At 36.7% G+C, this 19717-nt stretch overlaps 1 protein-coding gene across 1 annotated transcript in view; it reads left to right on the top strand.

Moving 5' to 3' along the window:
• Window positions 1–19717, top strand: part of SOS2 (SOS Ras/Rho guanine nucleotide exchange factor 2) — a 113059-nt gene that overhangs the window by 78141 nt on the left and 15201 nt on the right. Inside the window, 7 exon segments of the mRNA XM_034937515.3 lie at window positions 281–384; window positions 3224–3446; window positions 7845–7964; window positions 8108–8270; window positions 13371–13488; window positions 14641–14813; window positions 19176–19292. Of these exon segments, the coding sequence (XP_034793406.2) occupies window positions 281–384; window positions 3224–3446; window positions 7845–7964; window positions 8108–8270; window positions 13371–13488; window positions 14641–14813; window positions 19176–19292 (1018 nt within the window).

The following is a 19717-nucleotide window of genomic DNA, read 5'->3' as shown; positions in this document are numbered from 1 at the left end:
GGTACTTTTCCTTAACATAAATGGGAAGCACAGAAACCACTATTTTTATGCTTATAAATATTTTAAAAGTATACATTTTATTAATAAATAATACACAGTTTGGAGACCTACTCTCCTTTTGTCATTGAAGCATTTAAGGTATTAATTAAATACAGATTAGAGAGTCTTTGAGTATTATGTTGACCCTTGTATATAAAGCTATCATCATGGCATTAGAGAAGGAAGAAGTGTAATTGAACACTTATGTTTCACTAAAATGTGTTTCTTTCCATTTTATCAGGATCTTAAATGTATTTCGGCATTGGGTTGAACATCATTTTTATGACTTTGAAAGAGACTTGGAATTGCTTGAAAGACTAGAATCCTTCATTTCAAGTGTAAGAGGTATATTATATAAAGGTTGGATTGAATCTTATATTGAACATGAGTTTATGTTCAAATTTGTGTGACTTTAAGAAACTAAAACATTTCTCTCTCTTTTTTTTTTTTTGAAACAGAGCTTTGCTTTGTTGTCCAGGCTGGAGTGCAGTGGTGCCATCTCAGCTCACTGCAACCTCCGCCTCCCAGGTTCAAGTGATTCTCCTGCCTCAGCCTCCCAAGTAGCTGGGACTACAGGCACATGACATCACGCCTGGCTAATTTTTGTATTTTTAGTACAGATGGTATTTCACCACGTTGGCCAGGCTGGTCTTGAACTCCTGACCTCAGATGATCCACCTGCCTCAGCTTCCCAAAGTGCTGGGATTACAGGCATGAGCCACCATGCCTGGCCAGCATTTTTCATTTTTAAAAAGCTGAAATAACATTTGGAATGTTTTTTATAGACAGCAAGAAACTCATATATGTTTAGAATCATCTGAGGTCTCAGAACTTTGCCTTTTCAAGTTTTTGAGGAGAATATTTCTTTTAAAGAAGTCAAAAGTTCTTTTTAATAAATTTAAGCTATTTAATTTTATCTCATTGCAAGATTGCCATTTCTTCAACTGAATAAAAATATGTGTAATTTTATGTTTTCTTACTTTCTTTAATCTTATTCTTTTAATGATTAACAGCTTTCTTATAATATTCACATCTTCTGGAAATGTTTTTGGTATATTTCTGAAATCTGAAAGAGAGGAGTTTTCTACTTTAAGTTTCAGAATCATAGCCCAAGAAATGAAACCCTAGGCCATGAACATTTAAACAAATGTGTCATCAAATGTATATGATTGAGTCAAGAACATTTATGTTTTATCTGACATTATAGGGCATTACAAATACTATAACAAGTGTAACTTATTTCGTGTTCTACTTGTTCTTTAAGGGGAATATTATTTAAAGTTAAGAATGTTATTCCTTTGTTTCTACTTTGAGATGTTTATGATACATTTTTATGTGTGCCTTAAAATTTTCATAATACTACATTTTCAAGTTGTATTCTAGGCCAGTGCAATGGCTCACACCTAGAATATCCCAGCACTTTGGGAGGCAGAGGCAGACTGATTGCTTGAGCCCAGAAGTTTGAGACAAGTCTGGGCAAAATGGCAAAACCCAGTCTCTACAAAAAATATGAAAATTAGCCAAGCATGGTGGCATGTGCCTGTAGTCCCAGCTACTCGGGAGGCTGAGGTGAAGCGATCACTTTTAAGCCCAGAGCTCGAGGCTGCAGTGACCCGAAATTGCGACACTGCACACAAGCCTGGGCAGAGTGAGACCCTGTCTCAAAACAAACAAAAAACAAAAATTTATATTCTAAATGAGAATACTGGATTAGACACAATCTAAGAAGCTTCTAAAATACACACACACATTAGAATAAATTAAGTAAATGGTTATGTTAATGTCCAAAGTTCTTTTCTATACTAGTTATACTTCAGAATAACCAAATAGTTCCTGAGGAAAAGTTTATTTTTGTGGAAGTATTTCAACTAGTAAGTGAAGAAGGAATGGTAGAATATCACATTTCTCAGTTCCTAGTAAAATAATAAACCTAGGGAATTATCATGACTGGATGGGTACTATCACAAAAAGGTAACTAGACATTATATGCCTCCTGTTAGAAGTATTCTTGGCAAGTATTTGTGTCATAAAATTAATCCTGAATCAGACCAAGTCACTATATCTCTGCTTTACAGAAAATATAGAGGACAGAAAAACATGGCAAATGACAATTTCTTCCACAAAGTGCAAGCAAAAATATGCAATAAAGCAGTAACCTGTAGATTAAAGGAGACTTGAGACACATTGACTCAGTGCAATATGTGCAATCTTGTTCAGATCCCTTTTCAAACTAAATATAAGAAAATATGGCCAGGCACAGTGGCTCATGCCTGTAATCCCAACACTTTGGGAGGCCAAGGCAGGCAGATCACTTGAGCCCAGGAGTTCAAGACCAGCTTGGGCAACATGGATAAACCCTATTTCTACTAAAAATACAAAAATTAGGCCAGGCGCGGTGGCTCACGCCTGTAATCCCAGCACTTTGAGAGGCCGAGGCAGGCAGATCACGAGGTCAGGAGTTCGAGACCAGCCTGGCCAACATGGTGAAACCCTGTCTGTACTAAAAATACAACAAAATTAGCCAAGCATGGTAGTGTGCGCCTATAATCCCAGCTACTCAGGAGGCTGAGGCAGGAGAATCGCTTGAACCCGGGAGGTGGAGGTTGCAGTGAGCCGAGATCACGCCATTATTCTCCAGCCTGGGTGACAAAGTGGGACTCCATCTCAAAAAAAATACAAAAATTAGCCAGGCGTGGTGGTATGTGCAGTCCCAGCTAGTCGGGAGGCTGAGGTGGGAGGATCACTTGAGCCCGCAACATGGAAGTTGCAATAAGCTGAGATTGTGCCACTGCACTCCAACCTGGGCCACAGAGCAAGACCCTGTCTCAAAAAAAAAAAAAAAAAAAAAAAAAAAGGAAAATAATCAGAGAAATGTGAACAGTGACAAAATACTTGAAGATAACAATGTATTAAGAAGTTGTCAGTTTTATGTGTGATAATGGTGTTGTGGTTATTACTTTAAAGAGTGTTTTAAAGGTGCTTAAATATGAATGAAATACGATGTCTCGCATTTGTTTCAGAATAACCTAGGAAGTGACGGGATGGCATGAGTAGGGTTAGAGAAAATAAAAATTGGCCATGAGTTGGTAATTGTTGAGGCTGGGTGAAAGTTAAGGATTAAATGAAGATTTGCAGCCATGTCTGTCAAGTAAAAGACATTTTTCTTTATGTGTTCTTTTTCCAGGGAAAGCTATGAAAAAATGGGTAGAGTCAATCGCTAAGATCATCAGGAGGAAGAAGCAAGCTCAGGCAAATGGAATAAGCCATAATATTACCTTTGAAAGTCCACCTCCACCAATTGAATGGCATATCAGCAAACCAGGACAGTTTGAAACATTTGATCTCATGACACTTCATCCAATAGAAATTGCACGTCAGCTGACACTTTTGGAGTCTGATCTCTACAGGTAGACAATTAATGTTAATGTCTTGCTTTTTTTTTAAGAATCTTGAACATTACCTATTTTCAAAACATTTTGCACATTATTCATGAGTGCTTAAAAATACCTCATCTACTCTCATGGGCTTAGAGGAAAGGTCATAGCACGGTTTTTAACTAGTCTGCCCTGCAAGTAAAAGTCTTATGTCTAGACTGGGGACTAGCAATCCATTACAAGAGGAATGGCAGGAAGATTTTCAGGTCCACCACCCCTCTTCAACTCCTAATACCTTCTCACCTTGGTTTAGTTTGAGGTCAGTCAGTCAAGTCAGTTAGTATGGATGCTAGGCCCTTAGCAGCTAAGTGAATAGAATATTGTGTGAGATAGGTTTTCTTTTCTCATTTACAGCTCAGGCTGTTGCGAAGGGTACAGGCCTTGCATGTAACAGCTCTCTGTTGAAAAATGTCACTATCATTATCATTCCATCAAAAACTTTTTCTACACCAACCTCTCTGTTTTCCCCTCCTCCCAATCCTTCCCAGCCACTAATACCTGCAGTTCTACTCTCTACTTCCATGAGTTCATTTTTTTTTTAGTTTTCATATATGAGTGGGAACATGTTATATTTTTCTTTCTGTGTCTGATTTATTTTGCTTAACATAAGGTCCTCCGGGCTCATCCATGTTGCCTTGAACGACAGGCTTTCATTCTTTTTTTATGGCCGAATAGTGTTCCATTGTGTATATATACCACATTTTCTTTATTCATTAATCTGTTGATTCCATATCATAGCTATTGTGAGTAGTATAGAAGCCTCAATTTAAAATATAAATATGCTTGGCTGGGTATGATGGCTCATGCCTGTAATCCCAGCACTTAGGAGGCCAAGGTGGGCAGATCGCTTGAGACCAGGAGTTCAAGACCAGCCTGAGCAACATGGCAAACTCCGTCATACAAAAACTACAAAAAATAGCCAGGCATGGTGGCTCGGGCCTGTAGTGCCCCTGTAGTCCCAGTTGCCCAGGAGGCTGAGGTGGGAAGGTCACTTAAAGTCGAGGCTGCAGTGAGCCAAGATTGTGCCACTGCACTCCAGCTTGAGTGACAGAGTGAGACCCTATCTCTAAAATAAAAATATTTTCACAGAGTTATCCTGATTAGCAGCCAATTTTTAAATAAAGATTACACAGGGAAAAGCAAGAATGTATAAAATTTAGTGCCAATAGGTAATATAGTAAGGTACCTTTACTATATTATGTTTACTTTATGTTCTTTAGAATTTGCCTAGTTTGCACTGGCCATGCCATTCAGAACCAGACTTTTAGCACACCCACCAGAAGTTGTCAACATCTGACTCAAAATGTTATGTTATATTTTAAGTTATTTAGAATCCAGGTAGCTTTGTTTATGTTGTGGGATTTGTGATAAGTAGAAATGAAGGGACTTGTTACTTGAGGTAAAAAAAGCAAATAGTACTGCATCATGTTTTTTCTCACAATGTAATTGTTTTACGTGAATGGACATCAGAAAAAAAGCACTTCACTTCATGTGGACCTACTTTCAGGACATAGAAAAATACCTAATATTGACTTCATTTGTAAACTAAATTTTTTTTTTTTTTTTTTGAGATGGAGTCTTGCTCTGTCACCCAGGCTGGAGTGCAGTTGTGCAATCTCGGCTCACTGCAACCTGTGCCTCCCAAGTTCAAGTGATTCTCATGCCTCAACCTCCCGAGTAGCTGGGATTACAGGTGTGTGCCACCATGTCCGGCTTTTTTATATTTTTAGTAGAGATGGGGTTTCACCATGTTGGCCACAGTGGTCACGAACTCCTGACCTCCAGTGATCCACCCACCTCAGCCTCCCAAAGTGCTGGGATTACAGGCATGAGCCACTGCACCCAGCTTTGTAAACTAAATTTCTGGTGAAATAATAGAGCCACTTTAAGAAAACATTTCAGAAACTGTTAGCAAGTACTTATTTATACACAAATCTACTGATTAAAAAATATTTTTTTAATGAATAACCAAGTCTGTAGGCCATTGATGGCAATGCCACCGGTCAATTAAAAAGAAAAAAAAGAGGGTCTCACTGTGTTGCCCAGGCTGGCCTTGAACTCCTGGCCTCAGGCAGTCCTCCTGCCTTGGCCTCCCAGGTGCTGGGATTACAGGTGTGAGCCATGTACTTGACCAATTTTTAAATTGTGTATTCTGACTCACTGTATACAATGTTTTAATCTGCTCTTCTGTCTGAATTTTAATTAAATACTCAGGCATTCAAAAATTATAGGAAATAATATAATGAATATTCATGAACAACAAAAACATTTTAGATAAAATTGAAATCCTTTGCATAATTCTCCCAAATCTTATTGCTCTCTTTCCCCTAAGAAATCACTACCACCCTGAATTTGATGTTTACTATTTCTCTTTATATTTTTATAATTTATAAACATACACGGAGATTCATAAACAACGTATAGCATTGTTGTGCACTTTTTTTTTTTTTTTTTTTTTTCAGAAACAGGGTCTCACTCTGTTGCCCAGGCTGGAGTGCAGTGGCACAATCATAGCTCACTGTAGCCTTGAACTCCTGGGCTCAAGCAATCCTCCTGCCTCAGCCTCTCGAGTAGCTAGAACTACAGGCACGCACCACCATACCTGGCTAATTTTTTTAAAAAAATTTCATAGAGATGAGGTCTTGCTATGTTGCCCAGGATGGTCTTGATCTTGGCCTCAAGTTGTCCTCCCACCTCAACCTCCCAAAACGCCAGGATTACAGGTGTGAGCTACAGTGCCCAACTGGTTTTTTGTTGATGTTGTTGTTTGTTTGTTTGTTTAAGATGGGGTCTCACTCTGTCACCCAGGCTGGGATGCAGTGGCATGATCATAGCTCATTGCAGCCCCAGACTCTAGGCTCAAGCAGTCTTCCCACCTCAGTCTCTCAGTAGCAGGAACTGCAGGGAGGAACTACTGTGCCTGTTTTTTTTTTTGTTTTATTTTTTTGAGATAGGATCTCATTATGATTGCCCAGGATAGTCTCAAACCCTTTGCCTCAATCAATCCTTCCGCTTCATCCTCCCAAGTAGCTGGGATTATAGGTGCGCACCACTGCACCTCAGCTTGTTTTGCACATTTTTTAAATGCATATACTTATGTATCATTCTGCAACATGCTTTTTACTTAAATCATTTTTGGCATTTGTTCAAGTCAATGAATACAGTTCTAGTTAGCTTATTTTAGATGCTGTGTAGTGTTCCATTATATTTATACTCCACAATTTATCCAGTCTCTGGATGATGAGCCTCTATTCACTCTTGCAAATAATGCTTCACTGAATATTCTTGTAAACGTTTTCTTATAACTTTGTTTTTTGTTTGTTTGTTTTGAGACAGAGTCTCACTCTGTTGCCCAGGCTGGAGTGCAGTGGCATGATCTCAGCTCACTGCAACCCTCTGCTTCCTGGGTTCAAGCGATTCTCCTGCCTCAGCCTCCCAAGTAGCTGGGACTACAGGCATGCACTACTACGCCCGGCTAATTTCTTTGTATTTTTAGTAGAGATGGGGTTTCGCCTTGTTGGCCAGGCTGTTCTTAAACTCCTGACCTCAAGTGATCTGCCCGCCTCAGCCTCCCAAAGTGCTGGGATTACAGGCATGAGCTGCTGCACCTGGCTCTTATAAATTTGTGTAAGAGTTTATCTAGGATATATGCATACTTAAGAGTCGAATTGCTGAGTCATCCGGTATGTATCTCTTCAGTACTATGAGATCTTGCCAAATTGTTTTACAAAATGGTTGTATCAATTTTTACTTCCCTATTGGTGTTCCTGTTTTATTATATTTTTATCCATTTGGAATTATCAGACTTTTTTTTTCTTTTCTTTTCTTTTTTTGGAGACAGAGCTTTGCTCTTGTTGCCCATGCTGGAGTGCAGTGGTGCGATCTCGGCTCACCACAACCTCCATCTCCCGGGTTTAAGCGATTCTCCTGCCTCAGCCTCCCAAGTAGCTGGGATTACAGGCAGGTGCCACCATGCCCGGCTAATTTTGTATTTTAGTAGAGACGGGGTTTTTCCATGATGGTCAGGCTGGTCTCGAACTCCTGACCTCAGGTGATCCATCCGCCTTGGCCTCCCAAAGCACTGGGATTACAGGCATGAGCCACCACGCCTGGCCTTGAGTTATCAGACTTTTGTTCATCTAATGAGTAAAATGGGATTTCATTGTAGTTTTATGTTATTTTCCCTGAGTAAGGGATAAAATGTGTTTTCGTGTTTGTAGTTATTTGGGTCTATTCCTCTCTGAATTACTTGTTCATATATGTGTTCATCTATCTTTTGGGTTAATTGTCTTTTTCTTATTAAGTTTTAGAAGATCTTTAAGTGATACAAATCCTTTATAGGTTAAGTTGCACTGATTTTTAATTCCATAGGAAAGTTCAACCGTCTGAACTTGTAGGGAGTGTGTGGACCAAAGAAGATAAAGAAATAAATTCTCCAAATTTATTAAAAATGATTCGCCATACCACAAATCTCACCCTCTGGTTTGAAAAGTAAGTTTTAATTTACTCTTACTCCCTCCTAATAGCCATAATATTAAGTCATATTTAAGTAAAATTCTGGCTACTCATAATTATCTTGTTTTCTAAGTGAGGTGAAGAAACTTTTCTAAGCCATGAATTTTTGTTGTTGTTAGATGCATTGTGGAAGCAGAAAATTTTGAAGAACGGGTGGCAGTACTAAGTAGAATTATAGAAATTCTGCAAGTTTTTCAAGATTTGAATAATTTCAATGGCGTATTGGAGATAGTCAGTGCAGTAAATTCAGTATCAGTATACAGACTAGACCATACCTTTGAGGTAAGTTTTAGGCTTAACTTTTTCATTTTTCTCGGGGATGATAAAATTAGCATAAAAGAAATTTCATCTATCATCTGTCTTTTTTATTAAATTCTTTGTAAATTCATCCTTGCTTCGTAAATATGATGTAAATATATTAGAAAATATGTTGATATATTAGTTAATATATGAATATGATATATAATATGTGAATCCTAGGCTTATATTAGAAAATATATCAATATTCAATAAACAATATGAGACTTGCACTGCCGTGTAATGTACTTAACCTAAATGTAATGAAGTTCCAAGTGGATTTATTCAATAACACATTGATTGATAGTCTCAAATGACAAAGGATTTTAAATATAAAAATACAAGTAATGTCTTAATTACCTTTAGATAGTCAACAATAGTATAACACGGGAAGAACTATTTCAAAAACTTAAATTTGGCCAGGCATGGTGGCTTACGCCTGTAATCCCAGCACTTTAGGAGGCTGAGACGGGTCGATCACCTGAGCTCAGGAGTTCGAAACCAACCTGGACAATGCGGCGAAACCCCATCTCTACTAAAAATACAAAAATTAGCTGGGCATGGTGGCGCACGCCTGTTATCCCAGCTACTTGGGAGGCTGAGACAGGAGAATTGCTTGAACTCAGGAGGCAGCATTTGCAGTGAGCTGAGATCACACCACTGCACTCCAGGCTGGGTGACAGAGTGAGACTCAGTCTCAAAAAATTAAAAAATATGTATATTTTTTAAATTATAAAATATGTGTTTAACATGTACTATTGAAAATTCAGGAGATATAGAAAATAGGAAGATATTTTGCATATATATTTTAATAACAAAATTGAGATTATGTTGTGCATAGATTTTTATGGTCTTTTTCTCATAAACAGTTTTCTATGTTTTTATTAGCTTATCTTCAGAAACAAGATTTTAATGGCATCAAGGTTTTCTATCATGGATAAATCATAATTTATTCCAACAGTAGATTGTGGGACAATTAAGTTATTTCTGATTTTTTTCTGTGATAATTTATCATGGAATATTCATATGTAGAAGTCTTTTTAAGAGCTTGATTATTTCCCTAGAAATAATCTAGGGGTGGAAATCCTGGGTCTGAGTATTTATATACTTTAAGACTTTAAATACTTTTGCCAAGGTGTTTTGTAGCAGGATACGATAAATGCCCCTTGGTATTATGTATTATATTAAAAGCTTTTGGCCAGGTGTGGGGGCTCTCACCTGTAATCCCAACACTTTGGGAGGCAGAGACAGGAGGATCACTTGAGCCCAGGAGTTTGAGACCAGCCTGGGCAACATAGGGAGACCACATCTCTACAAAAAAAAAAAAAAATTAGCCAGGCTTGGTATTGCATGCCTCTGTGGGGGGCAGAAATCGCACTGCATTTTTAAATTGTATGTTAAAAAATAACTAGTGAGGCTGGGCTCAGTGGCTCACCTGTAATCCTAGCACTTTGGGAGGCTGAGGCAGGTGGATCACCTGAGGTCAGGAGTTCGATACCAGCCTGGCTAACATGATGAAACCCCATCTCTACTAAAAGTACAAAAATTAGCCAGGCATGGTGGTATGTGCTGGTTTGCAATCCCAGCTACTCAGGAGGCTGAGGCAGGGGTATCGCTTGAACCTGGCTGGTGGAGGTTGCAGTGAGCCAAGATTGCCCCACTGCACTCCAGCCTGGGCAACAGAGTGAAACTTGTTCTCAAAATAAATAATAACTAGTGAGGTTGAATATGTATTTATTGGGTACTTTATGATTTATATATTCATTGCCTCTCTCATTTTTGGGGGAGGGTGTTTTCATTTTGTTGATTTTTTTTTTTTTTTTTCCTAAAGAGTCAAGCTTGCTCTGTCGCCCAGGCTGGAGTGCCAGTGGCATGATCATAGCCCACTGCAGTCTCGAACTCCTGGGCTCAAGGGATCGTCCTGTCCCAGCCTCTTGAGTAGCTGCGATTACAGGCATTAGTCAGCATGTCCAGCTGCATTTTATTCATTTATATGGATTTTTCATATATTAAAGATATTAAAACTTAGACTGTACATATATTCTCATTTCTGTTTGTCTTTTATCTGCTTTTTAATTTAAAAAATGTATAATGCTTTGACATAAGGAAGTTTTATCATTTTTATTTAGTTGCACATATCAGTCTCTTCACTTACGGTTTCTTCCTTTGCTTTTGTACCTGGAAAGACTTTTTTTAAGTAAAGGATAACAAGTTAGAAACTCAGCCATATAAATACTGCTTTTGGGAATGTGCGTTTTTACAATCTTTCTGGAAAGCAGTCTAACAATATATGTTAAAATTAAAAATATGCATACTCTTAGGACCCAGAATTGCAAAGAAATAAATGCACCAGAGTATAAAGTTATATGTACAAAGATATAGTTACTGCAGCATTAGTTGTAGTAGCAGAAAACAGGAAACAACGTGAATGTCTATCAATAAGAGAATGATTAAATACATCCTCTTATACCTATATTGTAGAATATTGTTCAGCTATACAACAAAGTGAATGGGATCTATGTGTATTGTTGTGGAAGAACATTTGTGATATTTCAGCAGGGGAAAAGCTTCAGAATGACTATAATATTATTCCATTTTAGTATCACAAAGCAGAGCAAACCCCAAACCTCTAAGTGGAACTGGATAAGTATTGAGAATAATGTGGGAGGATACATACTCCTCTTTTAACATTATTATTATTTTTTTTTTAGTGGGTTGTTATTAGAGGGGAATAGAGGAGAAACTGCTTTATACATATATTTTTCTGTTTGGGTGTTTGCATTTTATTGATTTGTATGAACTTTATATGTTAAAGATATTAATACTTAGTCAAATATTATGAAATAGGCCGGGGGCAGTGGCTCATGCCTGTAATCCCAACACTTTGGGAGGCTGAGGTGGGTGGATCACATGAGGCCAGGAGTTTGAGACCAGCCTGGCCAACATGATGAAACCCCGTCTTTACTAAAAATATAAAAATTACCCAGGCATGCTGGTGGGCGCCTGTAATCCCAGCTACTTGGGAGGCTAAGGCAGGAGAATCACTTGAACCCGGGAGGCAGAGGTTCCAGTGAGCCAAGATCGCACCACTGCACTCCAGCCTGTGCGACAGAGCAAGATTCCATCTCAAAAAAAAAAAAAAAGAAATATTAATGTATTTAATAAATGTGTCATAAATTGAATGCCTATATATGTAGGCCTTTTGTTGGTCTCTCTGTTCTGTTCCTTTGATCTATTTGATCACTCTTGTGCCAGTGCCACTTGTCTAAACTATCATAACTTTATAGTAGTCCTTGATAGAGAAGAGTAGGGCAAATCCTCGCCAATCTTACTCTTTTTCAGGAGGAACGTATTCTTGGTTCTTTGTTCTCCTGTATACATTTTAGAATCAATTTAAGCTCCATTTTTTTAAATTGGCATTTTGATAGGAGTTGCATTGGCTCTCTAAATCCAATTACAGATTAGTGAAGAACTGACATTTTTATAGTAACAAGTCTTTTCAACTGTGAACATCGTTTATCTCTTTATTTACTCAGTTAATAAAGTTTTGTGGGGTTTTTTTTTTGTTTTGACAGAGATCGCATACCTCTTTTGCTAGATGTATATTAGAATTATTTTGTTTTCAGTGACACTTAGAGACAGGGTCATGCTCTGTCACCCAGGCTGGAGTACAGTGGCATGATCATAGCTTACTGCAGCCTCCTATTCCCAGGCTCAAGCAATCTTCCTACCTTAGTCTCCTGAGTAGTGGGGACTATAGGCATGTGCCACCCTGCTCAGCTAATTTTTAAAATTTTATGTGGAGATTGGGCGTTGCTATGTTGCGCAGACTGGTTTCAAACTCCTGGCCTCAAACTATTCTCCCACCCCAACATCTCAAAGTGCTGGGATTACAGGTGTGAGCCACTGCACTTGACCAGAATTTTGTTTTGTTTTTTTTTTTTTTTTTTTGAGACAGAGTCTCGCTCTGTCACCCAGGCTGGAGTGCAGTGGCACAATCTCGGCTCACTGCAAGCTCCACCTCCCAGGTTCACGCCATTCTCCTGCCTCAGCCTCCCGAGTAGCTGGGACTACAGGCACCCGCCACCACGCCTGGCTAATTTTTTGCATTTTTAGTAGAGATGGGGTTTCACCGTGTTAGCCAGGATGGTCTTGATCTCCTGACCTCGTGATCCGCCCGCCTCAGCCTCCCAAAGTGCTGGGATTACAGGCGTTAGCCACTGCACCTGGCCTCAGAATTTTTTTTAAATCCTGATTTCTTTATTGATGATATCTAGAAATGCAGTTGATTTTTGTCTATTGGTTTTATATATAGCAGCATTGCTGATTCTCTCATTAACATTCTATATGTAGATTTATTGGAGTTTCCTCATGGGCAGTCATATCCTCTGTGTGAATAGTGACATTTTTTTTTCTTTCCAATCTCTAGCTCTTTATTTCTTACTCTTGTCCATGCTAGCTAGGACTTCTGTATAGTATTGAATAAAAGCTACAATGTTATACCCTTGGCTTTTTCCTTGATTTAAAGGAAATTGACTGGTTCTTCATCAAGCATAATGTTTGCTCTGGGGTTTACGTGTGTGTGTATATTCTTTCTGAAGTAAAAATTAATTTTCAATAAGAAGATCTAGTAATGAAGTATAAAAGAAATGCTAGTTTACTTCATTCACTAAATTTTTGTTCAAGTCTTCTTGTCTTCTGATAGTTGTCTTCTCCTTACCAAAACCCCAACCTTTAGCCCCAAAAGATCTTTCAGTGGAAAAATATTTGAATGTTCAGGGGTTATAATTTTCCTCTTCTACAGCTATGACTTGAAACCCTGGCTAGTCAAAATAACGCACAAGGCATGACGTAGAATTTTTTGTATTGCTTGATCTTCTAATTTATATGAGTAAATTATGGGTTTTATATTTATAGATAAAGAGAGGAGAAATCACTTCAGGTAAGTGTACAAAGGAATACCACTCATCTCTTAATGTAAAAAAATTGTTTTCCAGATAATTTGCAAAATTTTATAAAATTTAAAGGTTTGCATTTATAAAATATGATTGAATTGTAAAAAATTTATACTCAATTTATATTAAGGCATTGCAGGAAAGAAAAAGGAAAATTTTGGACGAAGCTGTGGAATTAAGTCAAGATCACTTTAAAAAATACCTAGTAAAACTTAAGTCAATCAATCCACCTTGTGTGCCTTTTTTTGGTAAGTTACTAAATATGGATATATTTTGAGGGTGAGCATGTGATAGCCAAAAGAGAGCAGTCTTCAGAGGCATGTTATCTTTATTTTATATCTGAGCTCATCTACTTTTATTAGCTCTCTGTATTAATAAATAATAAAACTATTTTCTATAAAACGAAGACTATAATATCTCATAGGGTTGTTATAAATAAGGATTAAAAATATTTTGTCTGTACTACCTAATAAGTCTAGCACATAGGACGCACTCATGAAATGGTAACTGTTATTTTTATCATAACTATCTATGTCACATCTACAGTGTTTGCTTTCTCTTTAATTTATTAAAAGCTTCTATGTGATTTTTAAATTTAGAATTAAAATATTATTGTGTATGATTGAAATTGAATGATTTAAATCAAATTTTGTCAACTTCAACAATTTTGGTATTTTGGGCCAAATAATTCTTTGTTGTAATGGGCTGTCGTGTGCGTAATAGGATCTGTAGCAGCATCCTGGCCTCTATTCATTACACTCCAATAGCACCCTGGAGTTGTGGTAACCAAAAATGTCTCTAGACATTCCTAAATATCCCCTGGGGGACTAAATTGTCCCCAGCTGAGAACCACCAATTTAAATGAATCAGCAATTATGCATGAAAAAGGGACTAAAAACTTTTTTATTGTTCATGAATGAGAGGTAATTATTTTTCTATCTAAATTACAGTCTCTGAAAAAACAGAATTAGTTTATAAGCCTATAGACTTATTAACCAAAATTGGCTTAAAATTAATTTATTAATAATCACCTAAGATACTTGGCATTAAATATTTATAATCAAATATTAAAATATTTGGTTAGAATAGATTTAACACAATTTGCACTTGGTGAAATTAGAGTTTAGAAAAGCTTAATTTGCCATTTCTTAGATTAGCAGCCTTTATTTTTGTACAAGCCAGTAGCTTTTATTTTCTTTTTATTTTAAATTCTTTCTCTTTAAAAAATGCTTAATGGAGAGTTAATGATTGTTTATCAGAGACTTAACATTTTAGTAGTAGAGTTGCTGAATAGTATAGGATGTCTTTCAACTTTACTAGATCAGTTGTTTTCCCAAATAATTGATTAAATAACAAAATTTAAAATAACTTTTCTTTAAATTCTTTTTTTTTTTTACTAGGAATATATTTAACAAATATTCTGAAGACCGAAGAAGGGAATAATGATTTTTTAAAAAAGAAAGGGAAAGATTTAATCAATTTCAGTAAGAGGAGGAAAGTAGCTGAAATTACTGGAGAAATTCAGCAGTATCAGAATCAGCCTTACTGTTTACGGATAGAACCAGATATGAGGGTAAATATTTTCTTTGCATATCTTTAAAAGAGAACGTGTTAATGGGTACCAAAAAAAAAAATAGAATGAATAAGACATACTATTGGATCGCACAACAGGGTGACTACAGTCAATAATAATTTAATTGCAGATTTAAAAGTAACTGTAAGAGGCCAGGCACTGTGGCTCACGCCTGTAATCCCAGCACTTTGGGAGGCCAAGGCGGGCGGATCGCTTGAGATCAGGAGTTGGAGACCAGCCTGGGCAGCATGGCGAAACCCCGTCTCTACTAAAAATATAAAAAAAAATTAGCTGGGCATGGTGCTGGGTGCCTGCAGTCCCAGCTACTCAGGAGTCTGAGGTGGGAGAATCACTTGAGCCTAGGAGGGGTAGGTTGCAGTGAGCCGAGATAGCGCCACTGCACTCCAGCCTGGGTGACACAGTAAGACTTCTGTCTCAAAATAATAATAGTAGTAATAACTATAAGTATCGGCTGGGCATGGTGGCTCACGCCTGTAATCACAGCACTTTGGGAGGCTGAGGCGGGAGGACCACTTGAGGTCAAGAATTTGAGACCAGCCTGACCAACATGGTGAAACCCTGTCTCTACTAAAAATACAAAAAATTAGCCGGGCATGGTGGCGGGTGCCTGTAATCCCAGCTACTTGGGAGACTGAAGCAGGAGAATCATTTGAACCCAGGAGGTGGAGGCTGCAGTGAGCCGAGATCATGCCACTGCCTTCCAGCCTGGGTGACAGAGGGAGACTCCGTCTCAAAAAATAAAATAAAAAATATTAACTATAAGAGTATAATTGGATTATTCATAATACAAAGGATAAATGCTTGAGGGAATGGATACCCCACTCTCCATGATGGGATTATTCTACATTACATGCCTGTATCAAAACATCTCTTATACCCTACAAATATATACACCTATTATGTATCCATGAAAATTAAAAATTTTAAAAATTAAAAAAAAATTTTAGATCTTGTGTGACCTGTAAGAAATATCGTAATTATTTGTCTTGCTATGAAAATAATAGAAAAAAATTAAATGAGTAGATAGCATGTTAAACATTAGACATTCTACACTATCTGCAGTTGTTAATATTGTTACTAAGTACTTTCTTTTGAAAGTATTGCTTCTTTGTGTAGTTGGTTCAAGCTACACCATAAAAAGTGAATGACAAAGTAGAATGATGTCCATGCAGTAAAAAGAAAATTCATGTCTAGATTTGATAGCCATTTTAGATAATTTTACATGTAGCAAAATAATGTTATATAATTCATAAGAACAGTGTGTTTAAATAGGAAAAGGGTCAGGAAAGTGGTATATGTATGCCTGGCAGAAGATGATTTTTCTAACATACTGTCGATTGATGTTCTATTTTGAGCAATAGTGTGTAATATTGATACTATAGTACTATAAAATATGAAACATCCTTCTAAATTAAACTATGATATTATGTTTATGCTAAATGAATGTTATTATATTATACTTGAACTTGGGAACACATTATAACTATCAACCAGAATAAGTTTACGTGTCATATTAAAACCTGCGCTAAACTTTTTAGACATAATCTGCATGCAAATTGGGCATATTGAGTGAAAATATCCACCATTACTTCCACCCTCCTAAATTATGAGATAGAAACTTCTTTGTTCCCGGTTCAAAATAAAGTACCCTAAAGTCCTAAGAAAAAGACCACCTAAAGCATACCATTTATAAAAATGATAGGTCGGGCACAGTGGCTAGTGCCTGTAAATCCAGCACTTTGAGAGGCTGAGGTGGGTGGATCACCTGAGGTCAGGAGTTCGAGACCAGCCTGGCCAACGTGGTGAAACTCTGTCTCCACTAAAAATACAAAAATTCGCTGGGTGTGGTGGCACGTGCTTGTAATCCCAGCTACTCAGGAGGCTGAGGTGGGAGGATCGCTTGGACCCAGAAGGCAAATGTTGCAGAGAACTGAGATAGAGCCACTGCACTCTAGCCTAGGTGACAGAGCGAGACTGCATCTCAAAAAAAAAAAAAAAAGATACTTGCTCTTAAAAAAAATAAAGGTGGTAACCTACTGATGGTGACCTATTTCATCCCCTCTCACCATTGAACCCGCCCTCTGTGATGTGGGGCTTCAGAGAGCTAAGGAAATATGGTCCCCACAGGAATAATGTTACTTTAATTCGGTATGCTTGAAATAGTACTTTTAGTATTCATATCTCAGAACCATACCTGCTAATTGGTGTTTGTGGTGTGGTCTAGGGTTCCTACCACCATTTAAAGCATTTTTGGGAGGAAATGTCTTCTATATGATTGAATCAAACAAAATAAATTTAAAATGTAGACAAAGTAGCTGTTCACTTTTCAAATCATACTTAAATAAATAGTATTTAAAATAGAGCAAAGGATGAGGAAATCAAGAATACTGCTGTTATAGCTTTCTGAAAGCCTTTAATTACTAGTGGCTAATATTTAATTTAGCTAACCTGAACATAAGAACACATTGTTTCAGTATTGTTAAAGGAGTAATACAATTTTCTTGAAATTGGCAGAATGCCTTAAAAATGGGAAGAATTTTATACTAGAAATTTTAAAGCTCATTTTGCCTACTGCTAAAGCTAAAACCTAGTACCATTTTTATATATGCTTCTAAACCACTTCAAAATTAAATAAAGCTAAATCCAGTAATTTGCTGCTAAGGAATTTTTCTAAGGAAATCATAAAAAATGTACAGAAAAATTTATATATAGGAGTTAATAAAAATAATTATTATAATAGCAAAAAATTAGAAAGTACCTATATGGATAACTAGCTATATAGAGATTATTACATTCTGAAATATCCATCTGATGAAATACTATAGAGTTAAAATTTGTATTTTGTAAAATAAGCAAACTGGCTGGATGAGGTGGCTCATACCTGTAATCCCAGCACTTTGGAAGGCTGAGTGAGACTCCATCTAAAAAAAAAAAAAAAAAAGAGCAAACCACATTGAAAAAAGTTAATTGAATATAAACTTCAGAAAGATTAAAATTGATATCCCAGTTTTTCAGGAAAATATATATAAATTATATATTAATAATTATATATAAATACATATATACATGCATATATTTACATGCACAGTAAAATCATTGGAAGATAGTCTAATATTTAAATGTAAACAATGATATTTCTGGTTTGTAAGATTACTGTTTCTTTTTCTTTTTTTCTCTTTTTTTGGCAGTGCTAAATCACCTGAATTTTCTACGTTAAAACTTAAATTTAAGCTTAAAATATTTTTTGATAAAGACAAAAATTTTAAACATTTTATTTATTAGGCTTTTTTTAAGAGGAGAGGTCTCACCATATTGCCCTGGCTGGTGTCAAATTCCTGGGCTTAAGCAGTCCCCCGGCCTCAGCCTCCCAAACTGCTAGGATTACAGGTGTGAGCCATCATGGCTTGGCTCAGATAAAAACATTTTTTATACTAGAAGTTAGCACAGATAGGTTTAACTTTATAATCATTCTTTCTTTCTTTCTTTCTTTCTTTTTTTTTTTGAGACAGTCTCGCTCTTGTTGCCCAGGCTGGAGTGCAATGGTGTGATCTCGGCTCACCTCAACCTCCGCCTGCCAGGTTCAAGTGATTCTCCTGTCTCAGCCTCCTGAGTAGCTGGGATTACAGGCATGCGCCACCACGCCCAGCTAATTTTGTATTTTTAGTAGAGATGGGGTTTCTTCATGTTGGTCAGGCTGGTCTCAAACTCCCGACCTCAGGTGATCCACCCACCTCAGCCTCCCAAAGTGGTGGGATTACAGGCGGCGTGAGCCACCGTGCTCGGCCTATAATCATTCTTGACATTACTTTTAAAGTAATTTAAATGACTACTTTTAAAGTAAAAGGAATTTCCAGAGTAATTATAAATGATCAAGAATGATCTATAAATTGGATTAACAGACCTTAATCTAATTTATCTCCACTTTTTTTCTGATTATCAAAACTTCATTGTGGATTATAACCATAGCTTTGTTCTAAACACTTTTGGTAGCTTACTAGTGATGATCATTTGTTACAATGAGTAGGAGTAAAGTTTCCTAAGGAATAAGTAGTGCTACTGCTGAGCCATTAAAATGATAATAAATGAAAACTCATATTCTTAATAGAACTTTAAGACTAGAATATAACTTCCACAGAAATTATATAATCTTATTCAGAAGTAAAGAGATTGGAATAAGCAACACTTGTGAACTTTTCACATATTGTGATCTCTTAATGTGTTATTTTTTAGCATTAAATAATGAAGTAATTTTCAGCAAAAAATTTTAATGAGATCTTATTTTAATAAGATCTAAAATATATACTTACTATATATGCACTTGTGATATTTGTTTAATTCCAGAGATTCTTTGAAAACCTTAACCCAATGGGAAGTGCATCTGAAAAAGAGTTTACAGATTATTTGTTCAACAAGTCACTAGAAATTGAACCTCGAAACTGCAAACAGCCACCTCGATTTGTAAGTCTTTTATAATTTCGGGAACAAGTGTTCTGTTTTTTAAAATATTATTTTCAATGTTTAACAACCTGTTATCTTAAAAATGTAATTGAATGGCTGTTCCTAGGTGTTTTGTTTGCAGTAATATACTATTTCTAAAACTGTGGGGGGAAATGTCAGCCTTTTGATAAAATCTGGTTTATGCCTTATCTTAGTACTACTTATTTATGTGTCTACTTTTGATCCCTCCTAGAATAATACAAAAAGGTGTGAGAAAGTGAGAACTTAATAGGTAGCTGAATGGAACAACAAAAAAATGAAAAGACCTGGGAAGGAGTAAGCAAATGTATTTTGGTTCTTGTGACTTGATATGACTTCTGCCATTAGGGCTCCATGGTCCATAGTTGCCTCTGGAACCCATCTCTGTCACTAGAATTTGATGCTAC

Source organism: Pan paniscus, chromosome 15 (genome assembly GCF_029289425.2).
Source record: "Pan paniscus chromosome 15, NHGRI_mPanPan1-v2.0_pri, whole genome shotgun sequence".
NCBI classification, from domain to species: Eukaryota; Metazoa; Chordata; class Mammalia; order Primates; family Hominidae; genus Pan; species Pan paniscus.
This window is presented reverse-complemented; position numbering and strand designations above follow the sequence as displayed.